Source organism: Vulpes lagopus, chromosome 15, assembly GCF_018345385.1.
Source record: "Vulpes lagopus strain Blue_001 chromosome 15, ASM1834538v1, whole genome shotgun sequence".
Taxonomy (NCBI): domain Eukaryota; kingdom Metazoa; phylum Chordata; class Mammalia; order Carnivora; family Canidae; genus Vulpes; species Vulpes lagopus.
The window spans coordinates 21,249,862-21,275,924 of NC_054838.1; the positions used below are offsets into that span (position 1 = coordinate 21,249,862).

Genomic DNA, 26,063 nt, shown 5'->3' on the forward strand with positions numbered 1-26,063 from the left:
ACAAACAGACAAACCAGGAAGTCCATTTGTCAGCACATAGTCATGACTAATGACAATGTAACTACAGTATTCATAGCAGAGATATGCAGAGCCCTGAAGAGGAAATTCCTGAGAAGAGAGTTTTTCACTATGCAATGAACGAATAGATCTCTGCCCTACCTTTGTGTTTTAAATATTTTTTGTTTGTTTGTTTCAGGATGCCTGGGTGGCTCAGCGGTTAAGCATCTGCCTTTGGCTCAGGTTGTGATCCTGGAGTGCCAGGATCGAGTTCCACATCAGGCTTCCTGCATGGAGCCTGCTTCTCCCTCTGCCTGGGTCTCTGCCTCTCTCTCTGGTATCTCTCATGAATAAATAAATAATTAAAAAATATTTTTGTTTCAATTTAATATTTTCTATTTAAAGAAATGAATTAGTGGTAAAGGCTATTGTTTCTTATGAGAAGGAAAATACACAGAAGAACTTGGAACTTGGAACTTCTTTTTGAAGATGCCTCGTTTTGAACCAGACAGCATTTCCACAATGGTGAAACTCATATGTAAACATGCCTCTTGTGACCAGGGTATAAGAGGATTTTGGAAGGGGGAATGGCATATCCTAGATACTGGGGAAGCCACAGGGATGTCTGTGTTAATAGGAGATCCCCCGCCATGTTCGCTGGTCTGGCACACAAAATGCACTTAATATCTGAGTTGAATAAATGAATGGTGCTTAGTTGATAAGAAGACAAAGGAAGGCTGTGTGTACCAGATAGCGCTACAGGGAGGAGTCTATGGAGACCAGAGGGTTTATGATATCCGTATTTCCAGACATCATCCAAGAAAAGCCTGACCTGAGCATATTGACACTGGACCAAGAAGCCAGGCAGCCCTTTCTCCTGGCCTCAGCAACAGAATATTGTAGATGGTATCTCCTCTTCTTTAGGGAAAGAAGTCCCTGTTCCTTTCTCTGGCTCTGGTTCTTTACAAAGACTTTAGGAGTGTCAGAAGTGGGAGAGTTTCTGTGGGACCATGGAATCCAAGACTTCTTTTTGCAAATGAAAAACACTAAGTAAGGCCCAGTGTGGGGAACACACTGGCCTCAGATCATTCAAGCATTTAGTAGAGGAGCCTGAATTAGACCTTAGACCACCCTTTACCAGGGTTACTGCTTCCCTGGACAACTGTACATCCCCTTCTCCCTGCCTTCTTTCTCCTCATAAGATATCCCTAATCCCCAGACCTGAAACCCTGACACAGGACAGCAATGGAGGCTTACCAGAAGCTGCTAATGTTTTTTAAAAATGAAGCTCAGGTGATCTGTACTGGAAAAGGAATCAAGTAGGCAGGAGGGCACCAGAATCAGTGAGAGGCATCAGGCTTTGCTGCCAGGGAAGGTTTTATTCTCCTTTTTCCTCTGTGCATGTGAAGCACTATAGCACCAGCTGGGAGAAGCTGAGGACAAACAAAGAGTCCCCAGGGCTGGCAACACTGTGGGCAGAAGCTGTCATTACTCCCTCCCCTCTGCATCCCTCTCTCCTTCCACGAGTTCACCTAAGGTTGAAGAACCCTGACTTTATAGGATTTAATCTCCAGGCTTCAGCTGCTGACAGATCTCTGCTGTAGGAAAAGTGGTTCAGCTTCATCCCATTTTCATGCTCCCTCATTCTCTCCCTCCCTTTGTTAATTAGAATGGACCCACAGTTTGTCAGAGAGGCAGGAAGTGGTATATGAAGATTATCCACACAGCTTCCACATTGGCTCACATTGCTCATCTTCCTGGAAGTACCATCACTATCACTGTCCCAATGTCCTCTCACTCCTGCACTAATTTTCAGGCCTATGTATCTGTTTCCTTTTATGAGATTATTCATTCACCCATGGTCTCTGCCAGTCACTGCACCTTTGAACCTAGAGATCAACTAGGTGAGAACTTTCCATATACACTTCCAGCCCAAATACATGTTCTAGCCAGTTTCTCACTTTCCCAAGGCTTTCCACTCAACTCTCAGTGTGTGGACACTATTCAACAAACTCTAAAACAAGTAGCCCTACCCCAACATTTCCTCTCCTCTTGCCTTTTCCCCCCTTCTGGTAGCAAACACTACCATCTTTCAGAAAAATCAGTGTGTATTCCTTCCTCAGTTTATGTTACAAAGCTTAAATTGATTGATATGATCAGGTCATATGCACACTTCCTTTCCCTTTAAACACACACACACACACACACACACACACACACACACACACACAAATAGAGACTTGGAGATTGCCATAAACAAAATGTTATATTATAATAATATAATCATAAGCAGGAGATGGTTGATCAGAGTTGTGTGAGGGTGAACCTCCAAAATGAGGCATAGAGATCCGAAGGGAGGACAGAGGTCCATGAAGTTTATGACATGACAATGTAATCAGAACACACCCATATAAAAGATGGCACCACCTTAAACCAGGTAAATAACTAGTGGTTATGGACAGACTGTATGCAGGCAAAGTTACAGTGATAGGACAGGATGCAGAGAGCAGGTCATCTTTCAAAACTGTAGTTGATCCAGACAGTTCTGGCTCAGGCAACAAAGGGATAGAGTGGAAAACCCTCATTCAGGTCAGGTTTGAGGAGAGGAAATCCTTACTGGAAAAATCTGAAAATATTCTGTCTGTATTAAAAACATAATTTTGGCCCTCTCCTAGAGGGAGCCTAGTTAGGGAACAATGCTGCTGTTACTATCATCAATAACAACTATTGCTATTATTTGAGGGCATCTATCACATATGAGATGATACAACAATTATCATATAGGCAACCAAAGAAATGGACATAGCAATTACGTAAGTTTGGGTGGGTTGAAACCAGCCCACCTGGAAGACACAAGGAATTGTTCAAACTGAGCTAGGAAGACTAAGTAAGAATTAATCATGAGATGGGACATTATAGAAAGGGACTTCCAGGAAGAAGGAGTAGTATAATGTAGGGCATGGAGGTAAAGACATTTTTCTGAGAACTACAGAAATCTCCAATATGCAACTATAAATTTAAGAAAGATAATACCTTGGAATGAAAGAGTAGATGTAGGTAGAGATAAGACTCTGAAAGACTGTATATGTTTTGATGATTGAGTTTGAAAGGGCAAGGAATGACCTTATATTTTTTATAAAATATATTGTTAGCAAGACGTATAAAATATTTAAAATCTGCACTGAAAAACATGGAGCTAGGTGAGATTTTTAACTCCTAGCTTTTCACATGGCTAAATAATGCTACGTAATGGATAACCTGCCACTTATGTAGAGACTTGCAATACTTGCTTTATATTTTTTTTACTAGCATCTGTGTAATAGCTCCCCTTTGCTTCTCTGAATTTTATAATAATTTAAGGACTAGTGCCCAAGAAATTCTTATTTTACAAAATACAAAGTGTTCTTAGTTTTTTTTTTTCTAATTCCCCTAAATGATCTTTAAATTTATTTTATCATATCACAAAATAACCCCTTTTTTTTTAAGTAAGCTCTATACTCAACGTAGGGCTTGAACTCATGACCCTGAGATCAAGGTTCATATGCTCCATGGACTGAGCCAGCCAGGCACTCCCAAAATAATCTTTTTGAATGAAGATTGATTACATTAAACATTTTCATTCATTTTCATTTGTTATGCATCTATTAAGTGTCTGCTCTGAAAAACCCTGAGTAGGGAGACATGACAGTATTGCCTTTATGAAGCTCATATTTGGTTAAAAAAAAAAAAAAGAAAAAGAAAGAAAGACTGTCAAACAGAGTTTACCAAACAGTATGACTAGTCCAGGTTAGGAGGGTAGAATTTGTTTCTATTTTTTTTTTTTTTTATTTATGATAGTCATACAGAGAGAGAGAGAGAGGCAGAGACACAAGGCAGAGGGAAAGCAGGCTCCATGCACCAGGGCCTGATGTGGGATTCGATCCGGGTCTCCAGGATCGCGCCCTGGGCCAAAGGCAGGCACCAAACCGCTGCGCCACCCAGGGATCCCAAAGATTCTTTTTTTTTTTTTTAATTTTTATTTATTTATGATAGTCAGAGAGATAGAGAGAGAGGCAGAGACACAGGCAGAGGGAGAAGCAGGCTCCATGCATCGGGAGCCCGACGTGGGATTCGATCCCGGGTCTCCAGGATCGCGCCCTGGGCCAAAGGCAGGCGCCAAACCGCTGCGCCACCCAGGGATCCCTAGAATTTGTTTCTAAAGGCTGGTGGGAGAGAATGACAAAGGAATAGTCCTTGGGTGCATCTCTGTCTCATTGGGTAATGATGGTGTGGGGGCAGGGGTGCAAAATTTGCCATCCCAAAATGCGTCTCTTTGGCATGTGGATTATTTTAGGCTGATTATTTTTAAGAAACCTAAAACTGACAGGGATATATTGGATCCTAGCATGATTTCCAGGGTCCCAATATAAGTTATATTCAAGGGAGCGTCTATGTTGTGTCCATACCTAACCAACAGAGTCTGGCTTGGTGGGGTCAGGGATTTACTACAGAACAGCCAGGTCAATATGCATGGTGTGGTTTTCTAATATAACCACCAGGGGGAGACTTCAGATTAAAAAAGGAGTTAAATTCAAACCCTCTTCAAGTCCCAACAGATTAAGAAAGTAGATCTTCCAGTTTCATTTTCCCACATACTGCTAATCTCCCACATAATGCTTTATCTCCCATCTGATAGAGATTTTATTTATTCACTCATGAAAGACACAGAGAGAGAGGCAGAGACATAGGCAGAGAGAGAAGCAGGCTCCCTGCTAGGGGCTGGATGTGGGATTCCATCCCAGGACCCTGTGACCATGACCTGAGCAGAAGGCAGATGCTTAACCACTGAGCCACCCAGGTGCCCCTATCTCCCACATAGTTCTGAAAAATGCCAACCTGTGCATTCCTCCTCTGATGATCCCTTCTGTCTCATGCATATGCGCTGCAGACACATCCACACCCTATAACCCACATAAAATCCTGAAACTGATGTAGAGATGATATTTTTCTCTGCTTTCTCAATTATTAAAGGTAACCTGATAGGATGCAGATGCTTCTGTGTGCTTTAGTCCTAGTCATATTGACAAGCTTTGAATCCCCAATCTGACCACAGAACTAAAGGAAATCCTTAGAATTTTCAGTTTCTCTAGTCTCAGGCTCAGTTGGGTGTCTCTATTGCAGAAAATGGAGGTGGCCTTAAAGGGAGCAGAATTTGTGACTTCAGAATATGCCCCTTTGGCATAAAGACTATTTTTTAGGCTGATTATTTTTAAGAAACAGACTCAAGAGAAGTTCTGAAAACCAACCAGGTGAGATTGTCTTTTTGTAAGAGACATTTGCATTTGAAAGAAAAACCTCCATTTCTCAGAGTGTCTTCCTTTGTGTACCAGGAAGTAGAGAATGGCTAAATCTCTAGAAGTTGGAGAGAGGGGCCAGATGGCAATAGAGTAGGGTCCCCAAATCACCTGTCCCCAACAAATTACCTAGATAACCTTCAAATCATCCTGAAAATCTACGAATTCGGCCTGAGACTTAAAGAGAAAACAGCTGGAATGCTACAGTGAGAGGAGTTCTTGCTTCTATCAAGGTAGGAAGACGGGGAAAAAGAAATAAAGACACAATTATGCTGAGTGAAATAAGTCAATCGGAGAAGGACAAACAGTGTATGTTCTCATTCATTTGGGGAATATAAAAAATAGTGAAAGGGAATATAAAGGAAGGAAAAAGAAATGTTGGGAAATATCAGGAAGGGAGACAGAACATAAAGACTCCTAACTCGGGGAAACGAACTAGGGGTGATGGAAGGGGAGGAGGGCGGGGGGTGGGGGTGACTGGGTGACGGGCACTGAGGGGGGCACTTGACGGGATGAGCACTGGGTGTTTTCTGTATGTTGGTAAATTGAACACCAATAAAAATTAATTTTTAAAAAAAAGGCCTCCAAGGGTGAGGGGCCCCGCGAGGAGCCGGGCTGAGGCCGGGGCGAGTGTCCCCAGGACAGGAGAGCCCCGTCCTGGAGGAGCAGGAGCTGCACCAACCTTCCCCGCGGAAAGGCGCCCGCAGGGAGTTAGAGCAGGACCCAGGAGGGCGGGGATGCCCTCGGGCTCCCGGGGACACTAACAGGCACCTGCGCCCCGGGAGAGCGCCCCGAGCTCCCTAAGGGCTGCAGCGCTCGGCGGGACCCGGAGCAGCTCGAAGGGGCTCGGGCGGCGGCTCCGCGGAGGGGGCTGCGGGGCGGGAGCGCGAATCCAACAGCGCAGGCCCCGGAGCACAGGGCGCCGGGACACAGCCCAGGATCCGGCCTCCCCCGGGACAGGCAGAGGCCGGGAGGGCCCAGGACAGCAAGGACACTCCTGCCCGGAGCTGAGCAGATCAGCGGCCCCGCCCGGGAGCCCCCAGGCCCTGCAGACGGAGAGCCCCGGAGCTACTGCGGGAGCTGACTCCAGGTTCCCAGAGCTGCCCCCGCCACTGTGGCTTCCTCCCGGGGCCTCACGGGGTGAACAGCCCCCACTGAGCCCTGCACCAGGCAGGGGCAGAGCAGCTCCCCCAAGTGCTAACACCTGAGAATCAGCACAGCAGGCCCCTCCCCCAGAAGACCAAGGAGACGGACCAGTTCCAAGGGAAGTCAAGGGACTTAAAGTATACAGAATCGGAAGATACTCCCCCGTGTTTTTTTGTTTTTTCTTTTCTGTTTTGTATTTTATTTCTTTCCTTCTTTTTGATTTCTGATTGCTTCCCCACCCCACCCCCTTTTTTTCTCCTTTCTTTCTTTTTCTTTCTCTTTTTCTTCTTTTTTCCTTTTTTTTCTTCTTTCTCTTTTTCCTTTTTCTCTTTTCTTTCCTTCTCTCTCTTTTTCTCCTGTTCCCAATACAACTTGATTTGGCCACTCTGCACTGAGCAAAATGACTAGAAGGAAAACCTCACCTCAAAAAAAAAAAAAAAAGAATCAGAAACAGTCCTCTCTCCCACAGAGTTACAAAATCTGGATTAGAATTCAATGTCAGAAAAAAAAAAAAAAGAATTCAATGTCAGAAAGCCAATTCAGAAGCACTATTATACAGCTACTGGTGGCTCTAGAAAGAACCATAAAGGACTCAAGAGACTTCATGACTGCAAAATTTAGATCCAATGAGGCAAAAATTAAAAATCAATTAAATGAGATGCAATCCAAGCTAGAAGTCCTAACGACGAGGCTTAACGAGGTGGAAGAACGAGTGAGTGACATAGAAGACAAGTTGATGGCAAAGAGGGAAACTGAGGAAAAAAGAGACAGACAATTAAAAGACCATGAGGATAGATTAAGGGAAATAAATGACAGCCTGAGGAAGAAAAACCTACGTTTAATTGGGGTTCCCGAGGGCGCGGAAAGGGACAGAGGGCCAGAATATGTATTTGAACAAATCCTAGCTGAAAACTTTCCGAATCTGGGAAGGGAAACAGGCATTCAGATCCAGGAAATAGAGAGATCCCCCCCTAAAATCAATAAAAACCGTTCAACACCTCAACATTTAATAGTGAAGCATGCAAATTCCAAAGATAAGGAGAAGATCCTTAAAGCAGCAAGAGAAAAAAAGTCCCTGACTTTTATGGGGAGGAATTTTAGGCTAACAGCAGACCTCTCCACAGAGACCTGGCAGGCCAGAAAAGGCTGGCAGGATATATTCAGGGTCCTAAATGAGAAGAACATGCAACCAAGAATACTTTATCCAGCAAGGCTCTCATTCAGAATGGAAGGAGAGATAAAGAGCTTCCAAGACAGGCAGGAACTGAAAGAATATGTAACGTCCAAACCAGCTCTGCAAGAAATTTTAAGGAGGACTCTTAAAGTTCCCCTTTAAGAAGAAGTTCAGTGGAACAATCCACAAAAACAAGGATTGAATAGATATCATGGTGACACTAAACTCATATCTGTCAATAGTAACTCTGAACCTGAACGGGCTTAATGACCCCATCAAAAGGCGCAGGGTTTCAGACTGGATAAAAAAGCAAGACCCATCTATTTGCTGTCTACAAGAGACTCATTTTAGACAGAAGGACACCTACAGCCTGAAAATAAAAGGTTGGAGAACCATTGACCATTCAGATGGTCCTCAAAAGAAAGCAGGGGTAGCCATCCTCATATCAGATAAATTAAAATTTACCCCGAAGACTATAGTGAGAGATGAAGAGGGACACTATCTCATACTCAAAGGATCTATCCAACAAGAGGACTTAACAATCCTCAATATATATGCCCCAAATGTGGGAGCTGCCAAATATTTAAACCAATTAATAACCAAACTGAAGAAATACTTTGATAATAATACACTTATACTTGGTGACTTCAATCTAGCTCTTTCTATACTATATAGGTCTTCTAAGCACAACATCTCCAAAGAAATGAGAACTTTAAATGATACACTGGACCAGATGGATTTCACAGATATCTACAGAACTTTACATCCAAACTCAACTGAATACACATTCTTCTCAAGTGCACATGGAACTTTCTCCAGAATAGACCACATACTGGGTCACAAATCGGGTCTGAACCGATACCAAAAGATCGGGATAGTCCCCTGTATATTCTCAGACCATAATGCCTTGAAATTAGAACTTAATCACAAGAAGTTTGGAAGGACCACAAACACGTGGAGGTTAAGGACCATCCTGCTAAAAGATGAAAAGGTCAACCAGGAAATTAAGGAAGAATTAAAAAGATTCATGGAAACTAATGAGAATGAAGATACAACCGTTCAAAATCTTTGGGATGCAGCAAAAGCAGTCCTGAGGGGGAAATACATCGCAATACAAGCATCCATCCAAAAACTGGAAAGAACTCAAATACAAAAGCTCACCTTACACATAAAGGAACTAGAGAAAAAGCAGCAAATAGACCCCACCCCCAGCAGAAGAAGACAGTTAATTAAAATTTGAGCAGAACTAAATGAAATCGAGACCAAAAGAACTGTGGAACAGATCAACAGAACCAGGAGTTGGTTCTTTGAAAGAATTAATAAGATAGATAAACCATTAGCCAACCTTATTAAAAAGAAGAGAGAGAAGACTCAAATTAATAAAATCATGAATGAGAAAGGAGAGATCACTACCAACACCAAGGAAATACAAACGATTTTAAAAACATATTATGAACAGCTGTACGCCAATAAATTAGGCAATCTAGAAGAAATGGACGCATTCCTGGAAAGCCACAAACTACCAAACTGGAGTAGGAAGAAATAGAAAACCTGAACAGGCCAATAACCAGGGAGGAAATTGAAGCAGTCTTCAAAAACCTCCCAAGACACAAGAGTCCAGGGCCAGATGGCTTCCCAGGGGAATTCTATCAAATGTTTAAAGAAGAAATCATACCTATTCTACTAAAGCTGTTTGGAAAGATAGAAAGAGATGGAGCACTTCCAAATTCGTTCTATGAGGCCAGCATCACCTTAATTCTGAAACCAGACAAAGACCACACCAAAAAGGAGAATTACAGACCAATATCCCTGATGAACATGGATGCAAAAATTCTCAACATCTAAGATACTAGCCAATAGGATCCAACAACACATTAAGAAAATTATTCACCACGACCAAGTAGGATTTATCCCCGGGACACAAGGCTGGTTCAACACTCGTAAAAAAATCAATGTGATTCATCATATCAGTAAGAGAAAAACCAAGAACCATATGATCCCCTCATTAGATGCAGGGAAAGGATTTGACAAAATACAGCATCCATTCCTGATCAAAACCCTTCAGAGTGTTGGGATAGAGGGAACTTTCCTCGACATCTTAAAAGCCATCTACGAAAAGCCCACAGCAAATATCATTCTCGATGGGGAAGCACTGGGAGCCTTTCCCCTAAGATCAGGAACAAGACAGGGATGTCTACTCTCACCACTGCTATTCAACATAGTACTGGAAGTCCTCGCCTCAGCAATCAGACAACAAAAAGACATTAAAGGCATTCAAATTGGCAAAGAAGAAGTCAAACTCTCCCTCTTCGCCGATGACATGATACTCTACATAGAAAACCCAAAAGCCTCCACCCCAAGATTGCTAGAACTCATACAGCAATTTGGTAGCATAGCAGGATACAAAATCAATGCCCAGAAATCAATGGCATTTCTATACACTAACAATGAGACTGAAGAAAGAGAAATTAAGGAGTCAATCCCATTTACAATTGCACCCAAAAGCATAAGATACCTAGGAATAAACCTAACCAAAGAGGTAAAGGATCTATACCCTAAAAACTATCGAACACTTCTGAAAGAAATTGAGGAAGACACAAAGAGATGGAAAAATATTCCAGGCTCACGGATTGGCAGAATTAATATGGTAAAAATGTCAATGTTACCCAGGGCAATTTACACGTTTAATGCAATCCCTATCAAAATACCATGGACTTTCTTCAGAGAGTTAGAACAAATTATTTTAAGATTTGTGTGGAATCAGAAAAGACCCCAAATAGCCAGAGGAATTTTAAAAAAGAAAACCATAGCTGGGGGCATCACAATGCCAGATTTCAGGTTGTACTACAAAGCTGTGGTCATCAAGACAGTGTGGTACTGGCACAAAAACAGACACATAGATCAATGGAACAGAATAGAGAACCCAGAAGTGGACCCTGAACTGTATGGTCAACTAATATTTGATAAAGGAGGAAAGACTATCCACTGGAAGAAAGACGGTCTCTTCAATAAATGGTGCTGGGAAAATTGGGCATCCACATGCAGAAGAATGAAACTGGACCACTCTCTTTCACCATACACAAAGATAAACTCAAAATGGATGAGAGATCTAAATGTGAGACAAGATTCCATCAAAATCATAGAGGAGAACACAGGCAACACCCTTTTTGAACTTGGCCACAGTAACTTCTTGCAAGATACATCCACAAAGACAAAAGAAACAAAAGCAAAAATGAACTATTGGGACTTCATCAAGATAAGAAGCTTTTGCACAGCAAAGGATACAGTCAACAAAACTAAAAGACAACCTACAGAATGGGAGAAGATATTTGCAAATGACATATCAGATAAAGGGCTAGTTTCCAAAATCTATAAAGAACTTATTAAACTCAACACCAAAGAAACAAAGAATCCAATCGTGAAATGGGCAAAAGACATGAAGAGAAATCTCACAGAGGAAGACATGGACATGGCCAACATGCACATGAGAAAATGCTCTGCATCACTTGCCATCAGGGAAATACAAATCAAAACCACAATGAGATACCACCTCACACCAGTGAGAATGGGGAAAATTAACAAGGCAGGAAACCACAAATGTTGGAGAGGATGTGGAGAAAGGGGAACCCTCCTGCACTGTTGGTGGTAATGTGAACTGGTGCAGCCACTCTGGAAAACTGTGTGGAGGTTCCTCAAAGAGTTAAAAATAGACTTGCCCTACGACCCAGCGATTGCACTGCTGGGGATATACCCCAAAGATTCAGATTCAATGAAACGCCGGGACACCTGCACCCCGATGTTTCTAGCAGCAATGTCCACAATAGCCAAACTGTGGAAGGAGCCTCGGTGTCCATCGAAAGATGAATGGATAAAGAAGATGTGGTCTATGTATACAATGGAATATTACTCAGCAATTAGAAACGACAAATACCCACCATTTGCTTCAACGTGGATGGAACTGGAGGGAATTATGCTGAGTGAAGTAAGTCAATCGGAGAAGGACAAACAGTGTATGTTCTCATTCATTTGGGGAATATAAATAATAGTCAAAGGGAATATAAATGAAGGGAAAAGAAATGTGTGGGAAATATCAGGGAGACAGAACATAAAGACTCCTAACTCTGGGAAACGAACTAGGGGTGGTGGAAGGGGAGGAGGGAGGGGGGTGGGGGTGGGGGAATGGGTGACGGGCCCTGAGGCGGACACTTGACAGGATGAGCACTGGGTGTTTTTCTGTATATTGGTAAATTGAACACCAATAAAAATTAATTTATATATATAAAAAATAAAATACTTCAGTGAGAGAAAAAAATAATAAAAGAAAAAAGAAAAAAAAATCTCTAGAAGTTTATCAGTGAGGAAGGCAAAGACCTAAGTCTGCAAAAAAACTTACCCTTGATCACTGCTTGTCCAATAGCTTCCCATAACTGGCTTCCCACCCCCCAGCATATTTTGTCTTAACTGGATCTGGGATTTAAAGTGGTGTCTTGGGCCATTTTGGTGGGTTACTTAGTTTTCCTGCGTACCTGCCATGCATGCAAGTTGTATGCATGTTATTAAACTTGTTTTTCTCCACTTAAACTGCCTTTTATCATTGGAGGGTGGGGGTTGGTCCCAGTCTTGAGCCTTGAAGGGTAGAAAGAAAATTATTCCCACCACCCACCCTCCACCCCTCACAAAGCTCAGCATACTTTTTTTGTGATACAAGGTCCAGGTTTGGTGAGCCAGGACTTCCCTAAATCAACTTCATTTTGTGGTATGTAATTGATAGAGATCTTTCAGGCTGGTAAGACCTATACATTGCTGGGAATGTCAAAGGGATCTTCTAGCCTGGTCTGAGCCCTTAAGAAAATTTCAAGCTGGAATTTATTTTGTCCATTCTCCTGCTGCCTGCATCTATGTAAGCATAGAAAGTCTAGAATGTTTCCATAAAGGAAGGCTCTCCATATCTTCCCACAGAAATCCTTTTAGCAAGTTCTTCTTTCCTTATAACCTGCCTCTCACCAGTAATTCTAAAGAGGAAACTATTTTCATCCCCACTGCAAAAACTTTTCTGTGAGACCCCTTTTGAAAAGCCAAAGATCCATACCTCCCACCCCCAGCCCTAGCTTGGGCTAATGTCTACCTGGTATTTTTGTTTGTTTGTTTGTTTGATTGTTTTGGTTGTCTCTAATCATAGCCCATCAAGCTCAAAGACCACAAACACCTCTTACCAAAGCAGGTCTGACATTTCCCACAGTTCTCTATAGGTCACTCCACTGTCTTTGCCACAAATCTTAAGAAAGAGAAGGCAACTTTCCTAGGTCTGGTCTCCTTGTTGTTCAGTTTGTGGCCATAAGTCTATGGTGAGGATATTGCCCCTACCTGTACATCCCCACACTGTGTGTTATAAAGAGACAAAGGACTAGAGTTTGCCTGCGGTGAGTAGGACTTGAAACATGCTAGAGATATGATACCCATGTAATGGAACCAACATTAGTTCACTCCTTGGTGAGTCACAGATACACCAAGTAGAGTTGTGTACAAAGTAAGCTTTATTTGCGGCAAATAAGAAGATCATGGGAAATAGCTTCCAAAGCCCTGACTCTCTAAGAGAAGGTGAATGAGTTCCTTTTGTTTACAGTTAGGATAAATATTTAGATTGGGAATCCTGGTCATTGGATATAGCGGCAGGCACATGGTCACGCATACACCTTAAGGAATCCTACCTATATATACACGTTGTATGTTATGTAAATGAGGCTGAGGATTTTTCCTTGGGCGGAGATTTTAGTATTATAATGAAGTAAAGGTCATTGCTAGTCATTCCAGGGGTCACTCCATGGTCCACATTTGTAGGGTGCGAGTCAGGTTTACCTCAAAGGGTCTGGGTGGTCTGGACAGGCAAGAAATCTTGTCAGGGCAGTCACCTTCACCTGGAGGGTAGTTTTGGATTTAATTTGCCTGAGTTAAGAGGTAATCTGTAAAGAAGAGCTTAATGAAAGATGTAAGACAAAGATAAGTAAGTACAAGCATCCTAACCTGTAAAAGTTAGGTCTTAGGGTTTTACTGGTGACACTAAAAGCTTAGACAACCTTTAAAATACTTTTCTTTAATTATTATTATTATTTTTTTTTTTAAGAAAAGAGAGAGATTACACACTGGAGTTGATGGGGGAGGGTTGGGGAAGGGAAAGAGAGAGAATATCAAGCAGACTCCCTGCTGAGTGCAGAACCTTCCACATAGGCTCCATCTCAGGATTCTGAGGTCATGACCTGAGCTGAAATCGAGTGGGATGCTTAAGACGCTCCCAAAAACCTTAAAAATGCTTTAAGGAGGGTAATAAAAACACACATCGGTGTTGATATTAGAGAAATAGAATATATTTGGGGAACTCATAAAAATTCCAGTGGGAGATGAGCAAAGTCATAGGATACAGTCAAAGAGGAGATGAATGAGACACGTTAAGCGTGTACAATCTGTGCAGCCTGCAGACTATCAAGGTGTGAGTTAAGCCTGATACATCGGCACATTGACACCTATATTCCCGTAACTTAGCAATCTGGAACCATTTTCCTAAAGCCAAGTACACAACTCTTTATTTTTATCTGAGGTCGTGTCAGTTTCTATTTTACCTACCTCTTAAATCTTCAGTCCCTTTACAATAATCTGTATTTTGATCCCAGGTAGAACTTCTCCATTCTGAGAACTTTTGTTTTGTCTTCTTTATCAGGCTTCTTACCTCATTTCTCTTTTTCCCTCTTCCTTAATAGCATATTATCAGCTGAGCCATGATCAAGGAGGTAACATCAGTTTACTAAGACCTCTGAATCCGTGTGAAATTTCCTGAGGAGAAAGAATTTCTTATAAAGTCTGAGGGAAAGGCAGGTCCTCCTCTCTCCCCCAAACAAATAGTGAGCATCAGGACCAGACCAAGCAGAAGAAAAGTGGACACTTTTTTCTGAAAGAAGAGCTGAGAGTGAGTGCCTCCCTAAATTTGCTCCATGTGAGTCATCTCGGGTGCCTATTATATATTAGGCATGGAGGATACACAATAATTAAGAAGTGATCTTGGGGACCCACATGCTGCTGAGAAAGACAGACACATAAGTAGTCAATTGCAATAGAATGGTTTAAGTGGACCCATAGAAATAAGAAATTAAACCAGCCTTAAGGGCTTAAAAGAAACCTCCTAGAGGAACAACCAGGTAAACCAATATATGACAAAATATCACATTAGCCAGGGAAAGAAGAGGGGGAGAATATAGTTTTCTAAGCACACAACTAACCACTGGACTCTTTTCCAATGATGATTAAACTCATCCTCTTGGAAGATGGTATGAAAAAAACAGAAGTTCATAGGATTTTAAAATCCACCTGAGGGGCTCAGTAGTTGAGCATCTGCCTTCAGCCTAGGGCGTGATCCTGGAGTCCTAGGATTGAGTCCTGCATAGGGCTTCCTGCATGGAGGCTGCTTCTCCTCTGTGTCTCTGCCTCTCTCTCTTTCTGTGTCTCTCATGAATAAATAAATAAAATCTTTAAAAAAAAATAAAATTTAAAAAATTTTGAAAAATGAAATGAAATAAAACAAAATTCAGTCAGGTCACTTAATTGAATCCCAGCCATGTGGCAAAAAGCAAGTGATTTAACTTCTTCCAGCTTCATTGTCTTGAGCATGTTAAAAAAACAAAACCAAACCAAACAAAACAGAGGACCCAAGTTACATTACTGAAGTTAAGGCCTTAAATCAGTAAACCGGGGCTTAATACCAAATCTAATTTCAATTTCATCCTCTCCCAGAAATGTTGTTTTCACTGGTCAGTCAGCAATTTTCTGATGGGCACCAAATCTGTCACATGGCCCTCTCCATTCCTGAAAGGAAGATGAGGTCAGCTGCATGCAAAGACTCCCAAGCACTCCCTCTAAAGGAATATGCCCTTGCCTGGAATAATTATTTCTTTTCTTTTGCTTACAACTTTCTTACCCCACCATCCTTCCAGTAAAAACCCTCCCTTTTGGGCAGCCCCTGGTGGCTCAGCAGTTTAGCACCGCCATCCCCCCAGGGTCTGATTCTGGAGGCCTGAGATGGAGTCCCATGTTCGGTTCCCTGCATGGTGCCTGCTTCTGACTCTGCCTGTGTCTCTGACTCTCTCTTTCTCTCTCTGTGTGTGTCTCTCATGAATAAATTTAAAAAAATTTAACAAAAACAAATGATATAAAACCAAAAACAAAACAAAAATCCTCCCTTTTATATACCTCCCAAGAGAGTTCCCCTCTACTTGCTAGAAGGGATGCTCTCTGATTCATGAATTATTTAATAAAGCCAGTTAGATCTTCAGATTCACTTAGTTGAATTTTGTTTTTTAGCAAGTAACATATGTTTATAGTATATACCATCCAGACAGCTATTGAGAGAATTACGTATAACAAGAAAGTGATAATTTCTGAAAAAATAAAGCAGTTATTTACGTCCTGAATTAACACTAACTGCTCTACATATACTTTCTTATGGAGCCTGAGAAAGAGTTAAACTCTTTCTGTTTCATTTACAGCAATGAGGAAGCCTACGGGGTGAAGTTTCTTATCTATGTCCTGCAGGTTTTATGCTAAGTTGTCAGTGGGATGGTTTAGACAGGGAGCCTTGGCCTAACTGTAGGCAAATGAGGAAGGAGCTGGACTATCTACTGGTGGCAATGGACCCAGCTGTTGCTCTGCTTCTTTGTAATCACACGTAATACAATAGTGGCTAATAGGGTCACACTACCCTTCCTCCTAGTTTTGAGGCTCAACTTCTTGGCTAACTTCAAAGTAACAGGATACTGCTTACTGGGGCCCTGCCTTTATCCAGGCCCCCCACTGCTCTACTGTCACCTGGCCTCTGCCAGCATCTGCACATTGACTCTGATCCCAAGGAACTTCAGTCATTACTTGGTAACAACCATTGCTACTAACCTGTAACCCTGAGTACTCACTTCAGGGTATGTGCCTGCTGTGTTCCAAGAACGATACTATTTGTCAAAGTTGGAGAATGAAAGTGTCTTTTTAGTCAAATTAAGGAAGTTCAACAGATTACACCCCTGTACCCAGAAACATGCAGGCTTACACAGAGACATGCAGAGAGCCCCACAAATATCCAATTGTACAACAAACACTTGTTTAGAACCTACTATATGGGACAGCCCTGGTGGCTCAGTGGTTTAGCGCAGCCTTCAGCCCAGGGTGTGATCCTGCAGACCCAGGATCAAGTCCCATGTCAGACTCCCTGCATGTAGCCTGCTTCTCTCTCTCTGCCTATGTCTCTGCTTCTCTCTCTCTCTCTGTGTGTCTCTCATGAATAAATAAATAAAATCTAAAAAAAAAAGAAATTCCTAAAATAAAAAAAAATTCTAAAAAAGAACCTACTATATACCAGGCACTGTACAAGACTCTAGGATAGAGCAGTAGATAAATAGTAAGTGTTCTCTGAGCCTCAAAGTCTACAGAGGCATTTTTCTTACATCATCTCTGTATAGAAACATTGAATACATAACAAAGCTGTGGAAACAGGAGAGTAACCTTCTTAGACCACCTAGCCGACCAATAGCTCTCATGAGAGCATCCTAGCATTAGCTGATTAGACCAACCCTTCTCTGTTTTTTGTTCTGTTCACATCTATTTTTAATTCCAGTACATAAAGAATATCTTCTCCTCCAACAACCAAAGTAGGAACAGGAGTCAGAAGACCATTAATAACCTATTTATTCTGTAGATACTAAAAGACAAAAGAGAAAATAGATGCCACAAGATAGCCTCCAAAAGAATCTTGGAATGGTGACCATCTGTTCTTTTCAGTTATGATGGGCTATATCAAGTTGCGCTGTAGCTTCAACCCAGAAGGGACTCATTTTGAGTGGTATCTGAAGAGTATTCCTTGGTTCTCTTCTACCCAGAAGTGTCCTTTCAAAAAGTGTGGCTGAAATTTGCCCTTCATTTTCCATTAAGCTATCATTGTTTATCTTGTTCCCAATATATCTCTACTTTGGATATGAAGAGATGAGGAATTTAGATATGGATGAGATTAGGAATTTCAGGAAGTATTTGGAAAGTGTAAAAAAAAATATAATCTAAGTAGAGAAAAATAAATTTAAAAAATTATTGGTTGGGATCCAGAGTGTATTGGGCAACATAGAAGGAAGGGTAACTGAACTTAAAGATGCATCAATATAATCATCTAAACAGAAGCACTGAATGAAATACAAAGATTTTTTTAAAAGTTAAAATACTCAAATAAATAAATAAATAAATAAATATAAATAAATAAAAAAAGTTAAAATACTCCCAGAAGTAGTGGATGGATCATTATCAAGCTGTCTACCATATGCACAATTGGTGTTTTAAAAATGAAGAAGAGGGATCCCTGGGTGGCGCAGCGGTTTGGCGCCTGCCTTTGGCCGAGGGCGCGATCCTGGAGACCCGGGATCGAATCCCACATCAGGCTCCCGGTGCATGGAGCCTGCTTCTCCCTCCGCCTGTATCTCTGCCTCTCTCTCTCTCTCTGTGACTATCATAAATAAATAAAAAAAATTAAAAATGAAGAAGAGAGAAAAAATGATCAAAAACTTTTGAAGAACTATCGGCTGAAATTTTTCAACATTAGAACATAAAGGATACCCATGAATTCAGATGCTCAGCAAATGTCAAGCAAGGCCAATTAAAGTAAACCTACAACTAAATGAATATAGAAAACAACACATTGCCTACAAGGAAACTATGAGAAGAATATTGTCTGACTTTTCTTCAGAAACAATGGAGGTCAAAGAAAGAAAAACATGGAACTTCATTTGTGATGTGGTGAAAGTAAAACCTGTCAATGTACCTTTCTAGTGAAAATTTCCTTCAAAAACTAATCTAAAATGAACATTTTTCAGGTTAAAAAACAATTGAGATTAAGATTATTTCCTTTCTGTTTTTTTATTAAATTCCATAAAATACAACTGAATATTAAAGTGAAAGTAATAAAGTATTGTGGGATTATTATATAAGCAAAAGTAAAATATATCTGAACTCTAGTCCAAAGAATAGATTGGGCTATAAATGAAATGATAGTTTGATAGAACAAAAGGAAACATACCAACACATTGGGTCAAGACATTTCTGATTCCAAAACAGAACAATGACTTTTCTGAGAAAAGAAAATTACTACATTATACTATCTATCCATGAACACATTTTAATTCATTTAAGGTTTTACCAAATTAATAATAAGTGACCCCACTAACAATAGAAAAAGAGTAAGACCTCAGCACCATTCATTTGGAGGTTAAGGGAAAACAATAAAATCTTAGTATTTCTTGGTAGAATGTAATACTTTTACATTTTTTATAGAAATTCAAAAGAACTACAGTAGCTAAACACTTTGAAAATGAAGTACAGTCTTTTAGAGCTCATATAATACCTAATTTCAAAACTTACTATAAATCTTTGGTAAAAAGATAGTGCTCAATAATCATGAGACAGATACATCAACCAAAGAGAAGAGAGGGACACTGGGGTGGCTCACTGGTTAAGCATCTGCCTTCAGCTCAGGTCGTGACCTGGAGTCCTGGGATCAAGTCCCACATCAGGCTCCCTGCATGGAGCCTGCTTCTCCCTCTGCCTATGCCTCTGCCTCTCTCTGTCTTTCATGAATAAATAAATAAAATCTTAAAAAAGAACAACAACAACAACAGAGGTGAGAGAGTCCAGAAACAGATCTTCATATTAATCAATTATTGACACTTAACAAAATCACCAAACTATTTTTGAAAGAAGGAATAATCTTTTCAATAAATGGTGCTGCTAGAACTATATATTTATACAGAAATAAAATTAGCTTTGACCCTATTTCACACCTTATGCATAAATTAATTTAAACACAACAAAGACCTATATGTACAAATAAAAATATACCAAACTGTACAGCATCTAGAACTCTACAGCAATAGAAGAAAAAGTATTTGTGATCTTTTTTAAGAAAGAAAAATTAATTGATAAATTCAACTTCATTAAAATTAACAAGGTCTGCTCCTCAAAAGAAAATCAGTCCAGAGAGTGAAAAAAAAAGTATTTATAACATGTACATTTGAAAAAGCACTTGTATCCGGATTGAATAAAGAACTCTTACAACGCGATAATCCAAAGACAATCCAATGAAGGCAGGCAAACTTTTAACCTAAATATTTCACAAAAGATATGCTAATGCCTAGGAAGCATATAAAAAGATGATCAAATGATGAGTTATGAAAGAAATGCAAATTTAGGAGAAGGGTAAAAAATAAATAAAAATTAAAAATAAAAAAGAGATGCAAATGTGTGTCATTTTGGTTTATGCATTACCAAGCTATAACAATGTCCCTGGCATTAAGGGGTTAAGTAATACAGGTTTGCTGAAATTTCTGAGAACAAACGTGAGGGTCCCCAAGCTACTTTTAAATTGCTAAGGAGAACACATTCCTAACAATCTAATTTTCTTATCCAGATCCTGACACCATGCCTGCAGATTAGGAAAAAAGATACATTGAAAAAATAATGAAAATAACTGCATCTTTGAAAGTTTAGATAATAGTGATAATAATAATAATAATAATAATAATGTAAGAATAATAATGAGAGAGTTAATATAAGTAGTAGTAGAGTTACTCTACTAACTCTAATAGTAAAGTAACTCAGTAACTCTAATAGTAGAGTTAATATAAGTACAATTAGTATTTATAGCTAACAATTATTTAGGCTTTGATATGTCTCAGGAAGTGTCTTCAGCGCTTTCCAAACATGATTCTTATCCTTGACATACTGAAAGTAAAATTAAGGCAAAGAAAGTTTAAGTCATCAGCCTAGAGTCACACAATTAGTGTGTATTCAAATTAGAATGTGAATCCAAATTAGCCTAATTCACAAACACTTAGGTAGGAAAATGCAATATTATTGCTTCTTTAAAAAAAAAAGGATTACTCAACATAATGGGGAGAGATATAAAAATTTTGAAAATAATTGTTTTTTAAATACAAATACTAATATTGTTCTAGTATAGACTAAACTAAGAGCTACCTCATTCTTAATTCCATCTTTTATCAGTACACTTCCCTGACTCTAAATTTATTTATCTTTACAAGCAAACAAAACACAATATGTAATAGAGTGCTGGAAATAGGAAATATCCTGGTCTAGCATTCCATGTGATAAATACTTCATAAGGAGAATTTCTTCTCAATAATTGTTTTTGTCTAAAGAATTCTGGAAATTCTCAGTCAAAAACATCTATTGAGAGGGGAGCCTAGGTGGCTCAGTTGCTTAAGTGCCTGACTCTTTGATCTCAGCTCAGGGCATGATCTCAAGCCCTGCTTTGGGCTCTATCCTGGGTGTGGGAAAAAAAAAAAATCTCCAGAGAAACTATTTCCACAAAGCTTTTGTTTGTTTGGTTTGGTATTTATTTTGGTTTTGATGTTGGTCAGGCTGTTCTTGGAAAATCAGCACTTCTGTATGCACTTCTGTGTCCTTAGCTAAACATAGTCCAGGGCAGACTATGCCACACAAATTTTTCTTGCTTCTGTTCCTTGGGCTCCAGTAAGGCCCAAGGGCTACTCCCTTCCCTGAGGACTTGCAGGAGCCTATACAAATGCTTCTGCTCAGCAGAGTGAGGAGTTCTACAGGAAAAAGCAAGGCACCTGGATGACAGACACAGGTGAAATAAATGGTTATGGGGTTGTCAGAAAGATGGGATAGAAAGTGAGGCTGGGCAGAAAGACTTATCTCTGTGAACTGGACATAGAGATACATGTGACTGCTGAGCTGGAGAAAGGAAGGGTGATACTCTGGGAGCTTAGGGGATATGAGCTAAAACTGCATGATGGCACTGTGCCAAGGCACAGATTGTTGATGGGAACTTTCTCTGGGTAACGTTATGTTTGGAGAAAGGGAACCAAAAAAAGTGATTTCTTGGTGATGGAAAACCTGCTGGAACTCTGATGCCATTTTGGAGGCAGGATAAGGATTGGTCAATAGGAAGAGATTCTGGTTTCCATAGACCAGGATTTCCTCCCTTCTTGTGCTCTTCTACTTCCTCAGTCTACAAGTCTTTATAGTGGATACGATAACACTTATGATCACCCTCAGTCACAAGGGGGTTCCATTTTCTTGTGGAGGACAGAAGTAACAATATATTTTGAGTTTATCAAGAGCAAGTTTAGAGAAAGTGGAAGGAATTTTTATCAGATAGCAATGTTAAAAACAAACAGATAAAATAGTAAACTATTTTAGTCCAAACAACTGTAAGAGAGGAAAAATAATTTTCTGTTCACCCTTCTAGGTTTTTGGCTGAGGCCTCCCTATAGTAAAAGATTATCAGGTGAAAAATTAGCAAAAGTTTAATAATGTATGTACTGAATTTACCCTGGAAAAGTGAGTAACTCCTTGAAATAGCCCAAACCATCTCCTTAAATAAATGCCTTCTTTAGATAAAGACAAAGGAAGATGTTGGGGGGTCGGATGGGTCGGAGGGAGGGTTTCTAGTGGGAGGTTCCCAGGAAAAACACAGTAAACAAGGGAATGATTGTTATGCAGATTTACATCTCTGCCTTCTTCTTTGATAAGAATTTCTAAAGATTTACTCCTTCTCCTCATCAGGTCTTCCTTATACATGTAAATAGAGGTCAGTGTAAGGATCTGAAAGGCAACATCTACTCTGCTTTCAGAGATTGATTGTTCTATGTCTACTGTTTCTTAGAAATAATCAATTCAAGATAATCCTTAAACCAAATAGGCATATGGGGGGGGGGAGGCAGATTCTACTCCCTTTCACGTCTATCAATATAAACTTATACAGTTTCACAGAAAACTACTGGCTGACCCTATGGATCCAATTGCTTTTGAACCAAGAGGATATTTTTTCTTAGTCCAGCCTTATGAGGCTGTTCCCACAGAGATACTCCTACCTATTGTTGCAGTCTTTCCCAGAAAGTGTATCCTAGGCTAGTCTTTTATTTATTTTTTATTCTTTTCTTTTTTTCTTTTTTCATTTTATTTTTTTAAAAGATTTTATTTATTTATTCATGAGAGACACAGAGAGAAAGAGAGGCAGAGGGAGAAGCAGGTTCCATACAGGGAGCCTGATATGGGACTTGATCCCAGGACTCCAGGATCATGCCCTGGGCCGAAGGCAGGAGCTAAACCACTGAGCCACCCAGGGATCCCCCGTCTTTTATTTTTTTAAAAAGATTTATTTATTTTTGAGGGGAGTGAGAAGGGACAGAAGAAGGGAGAGAGGAAGAGAGAATCTAAGGCAAACTCCCTGCTAAGCATGGAGATCCTGTCCTGAATCAAAATCAAAAGTTGGGTGTTTAACCGACTGAAGCACCTAGGCACTCCTAGGCTAGCTTTTTAATATAGGTTCTTATGACAGATATCTGAGCACCAGAGTTTTACCCATTTAGCTCAGGTAGGGTCCTTTCCAATAAAGTCCCTGTACCTGTCTGGCTTCTAAAATTTTCTTCTTAGGACTCCTAGATTCTGAAGTCAGGCATTATCTTTTCCTACTCCTTTACCTCTGTTTGTTTCTCTCTTTATGGTTTGCCTGGCTCAAAAGAGTCAACTGGCATATTGGAATTGCTTTGTACATTTACTAGTCTTAGTCTCATCATTTTCTTCTAGCCTCATGGCATCCAAGGATGTCCTATAGTAATCTCTTCTCCATAGCCATACTTTCCAACAGCCATAAAGCCCCTCTATACCTTCCTGCTGCAAAGGCATAACTACTTTCTGCACAAAGAAGCCTGTAGGTTAAAACCAATGAGAACTTCATGCTCTCATCACTCGTTGACAAGAGATGACAAGCTAGGAGCTAAAACAAGCAAAATTGATAAAACATTTGTAAACTCATTTCCCAGCCAATTCCCTTCCCACAGGTCTTACTTGATGATCTATCAGAGAGTGATTTCCAGTAGTCAGAGAATATTTACTCAAATTCCTATGTTGTCTACTTTTCACAGATTTGACAAAGAACTCTGGTCTTGAGGCTGCCTCCTCCAGTCATGTTTTTAGTCACTAACTCCACTCAAGTCCCCTTTTGCTTCATCCTTAATGGCATCCCTGGCTTTGAGGTTTTCCATAACTGGATTTCCATCCCCTTTTGTTGTCTCTACACTGTCTCCATCATGGGCAATACCACCATCCTGGCAGTCATCAGGACAGAACCCTCCCTACATGAGCCCATGTACTTGTTCCTCTCTATGTTGGCTATAACAGATCTGGGGCTCACCCTCACCACTTTGCCTACAGTCATGGGAGTCCTCTGGTTTGGGGCCTCAGAAATTAGCTTTGAGGCTTGTTTTGCCCAGTTCTTCTTCCTCCACGGATTCTCCTTTATGGAATCTTCTGTGTTGCTGGCCATGTCCTTTGATCGCTATGTGGCCATCTGCCGTCCCCTGCATTATGTCTCCATCCTCACCAACCGAGTAATCAGAAGAATAGGGGTGGCCATCATTTGCCGCTGTGTTCTGGCTGTTCTTCCCCCATTGTTCCTGCTGAAACGATTGCCCTTTTGTGGCTCCCACCAGCTTTCCCACTCCTACTGCCTCCATCAAGACATGATTCGCCTGGTGTGTGCTGACACCACTGTCAATAACTGGTATGGATTTGTTCTAGCTCTGGTCATTATTACACTGGACCCCCTGCTCATTGTGCTTTCCTATGTACTCATCCTGAGAAGTGTCTTGAGAATCAGCTCCCAGGTTGAAAGGCTTCGGGCACTCAATAACTGTCTATCCCATATTCTGGCTGTTTTGGTCCTCTACGTGCCCATGGTGGGATTGTCCATGACTCACCGCTTTGCCAAGCATGCCCCTCCAATTGTACATGTCATCATGGCCAACATCTATCTATCAGCACCTCCCGTGATGAACCCCATTATCTATAGTGTTAAAACAAAACAGATCCGTCGAGGCATTTTTCACCTCTTTTCTCATAGACAATTGCAATAGAGCATGGAGAAATGGGTTGTGGATACTATTCCTTAAAGAAAGAACTTAGGAAACTTGGAAAGTTAGGGTTTGGGTATCCAGTCATATATGAATCACAAAGCAGGAATGGGTGTTAAATACATTATTGTGCTCCCTGGATTGGTAATTTAAACTAAGCTGAACCATCTACCCATCATGTAGCTGTTCCATTTACAGGAGATTTTTGCATACTGAGTTCCTCAAAACTGTAATTCTCAACTGTATCATATGGATAGAAATGTCTGTGATTCGTCCTGTACAAAGGACCACCCTGACCTACAAGTTTGCAGGCAGGCTAAAAATGTTATTTGTGAGACTTATGCTACATAAGTGACGTTAGGAGCCTGGTTAGTTGACATTATCTGACCTCCAGGGGAGAATTGGCCTTTCTGGTCTGGACACCAAAAGCTGTAAATCTTGCCTTATATCCCCTCTGGCTCCAGGCTGGGCTGGCTCCCAAGAATGGAATCTGGGAAGGGGCAAGCACATATGGCCCAGGCTCCTTAAAAATGTGAAGACATGATAACATAGAAATGCAGCTCATTCAAAATTGCACGTAGGCAAACAAATGTTTAACTTCGGACTCTGTCATATGCCCTATAAATACAGCCTTCATGGGAATGGTCAGTTGGAAGTCTCACCTGAGAGGAGGATGCCCTGCCCAGGCCTCTCATTTGGGACTCCAGCTTGGGCTGTCTCCACCCAGCATCCCCAGCTAATAAGGTTGGATGTTTTAAGTACCCAGTCTGATATAACTCTGTCCTATTCTCCTTTACTGCTTACAATTGCCCTCATGTATGCACAGATTTCCCTTTTCTTCTTTCTTTTTCTATTAGATTTTTATAATATCAATAAAGTGGTTTCTCCCCCCCCCCCCCCACCTTTAAAACTGAGAGTATGGCTGCCATGAATCTTTTGTTGAGAAAATTAACTTCTTTTTGCTTGCATTTAACTTACTTAATTTTTTAACTCTTGATCTTATTTAGCCAATACCATTTTTATCTATCAGATAACATGAGGTCGTGGCTTCCCTGATTGTAACCATGGGTCCTCTGTCAGACATGTTTTTCACGGCTTCTGGCTTTATAATTTTTTGCCTTCTCTGGGTAAAAAGACTCTTTATAGGGCAGCCTGGGTGGCTCAGCAGCTTAGCACCACCTTCATTCAGCCCAGGGCATGATCCTGGGGACCTGGGATCAAGTCCCATCCCACATTGGGCTCCCTACATGGAGCCTGCTTCTCCCTCTGCTTATGTCTCTTCCTCTCTCTCTCTGTCTCTGTCTCTCTGTCTCTTATGAATAAATACAAATCTTTAAGAAAAAAACAAAGACTCTATAATTCAATCCCATCTCCCTAGATCACATCATTTAGGAAGTGACAGTAGAGTCAATGTTCCTTCTAGACTTTTGGTAAATTGGAATGAGT

General features: G+C 40.7%; 1 protein-coding gene across 1 annotated transcript; it reads left to right on the forward strand.

Moving 5' to 3' along the window:
- Nucleotides 1-23,672: 23,672 nt before the first annotated feature.
- Nucleotides 23,673-24,620, forward strand: LOC121476130 (olfactory receptor 51Q1-like). The gene has a single exon (XM_041729871.1). The coding sequence runs from the start codon at nucleotides 23,673-23,675 to the stop codon at nucleotides 24,618-24,620; it is 948 nt and encodes a 315-aa protein (XP_041585805.1).
- Nucleotides 24,621-26,063: the final 1,443 nt, after the last annotated feature.

Coding starts and splice junctions, on each gene's coding strand:
- LOC121476130 (XM_041729871.1), top strand. CDS start 23,673: ATGTTTTTAGTCACTAACTCCACTCAAGTCCCCTTTTGCTTCATCCTT.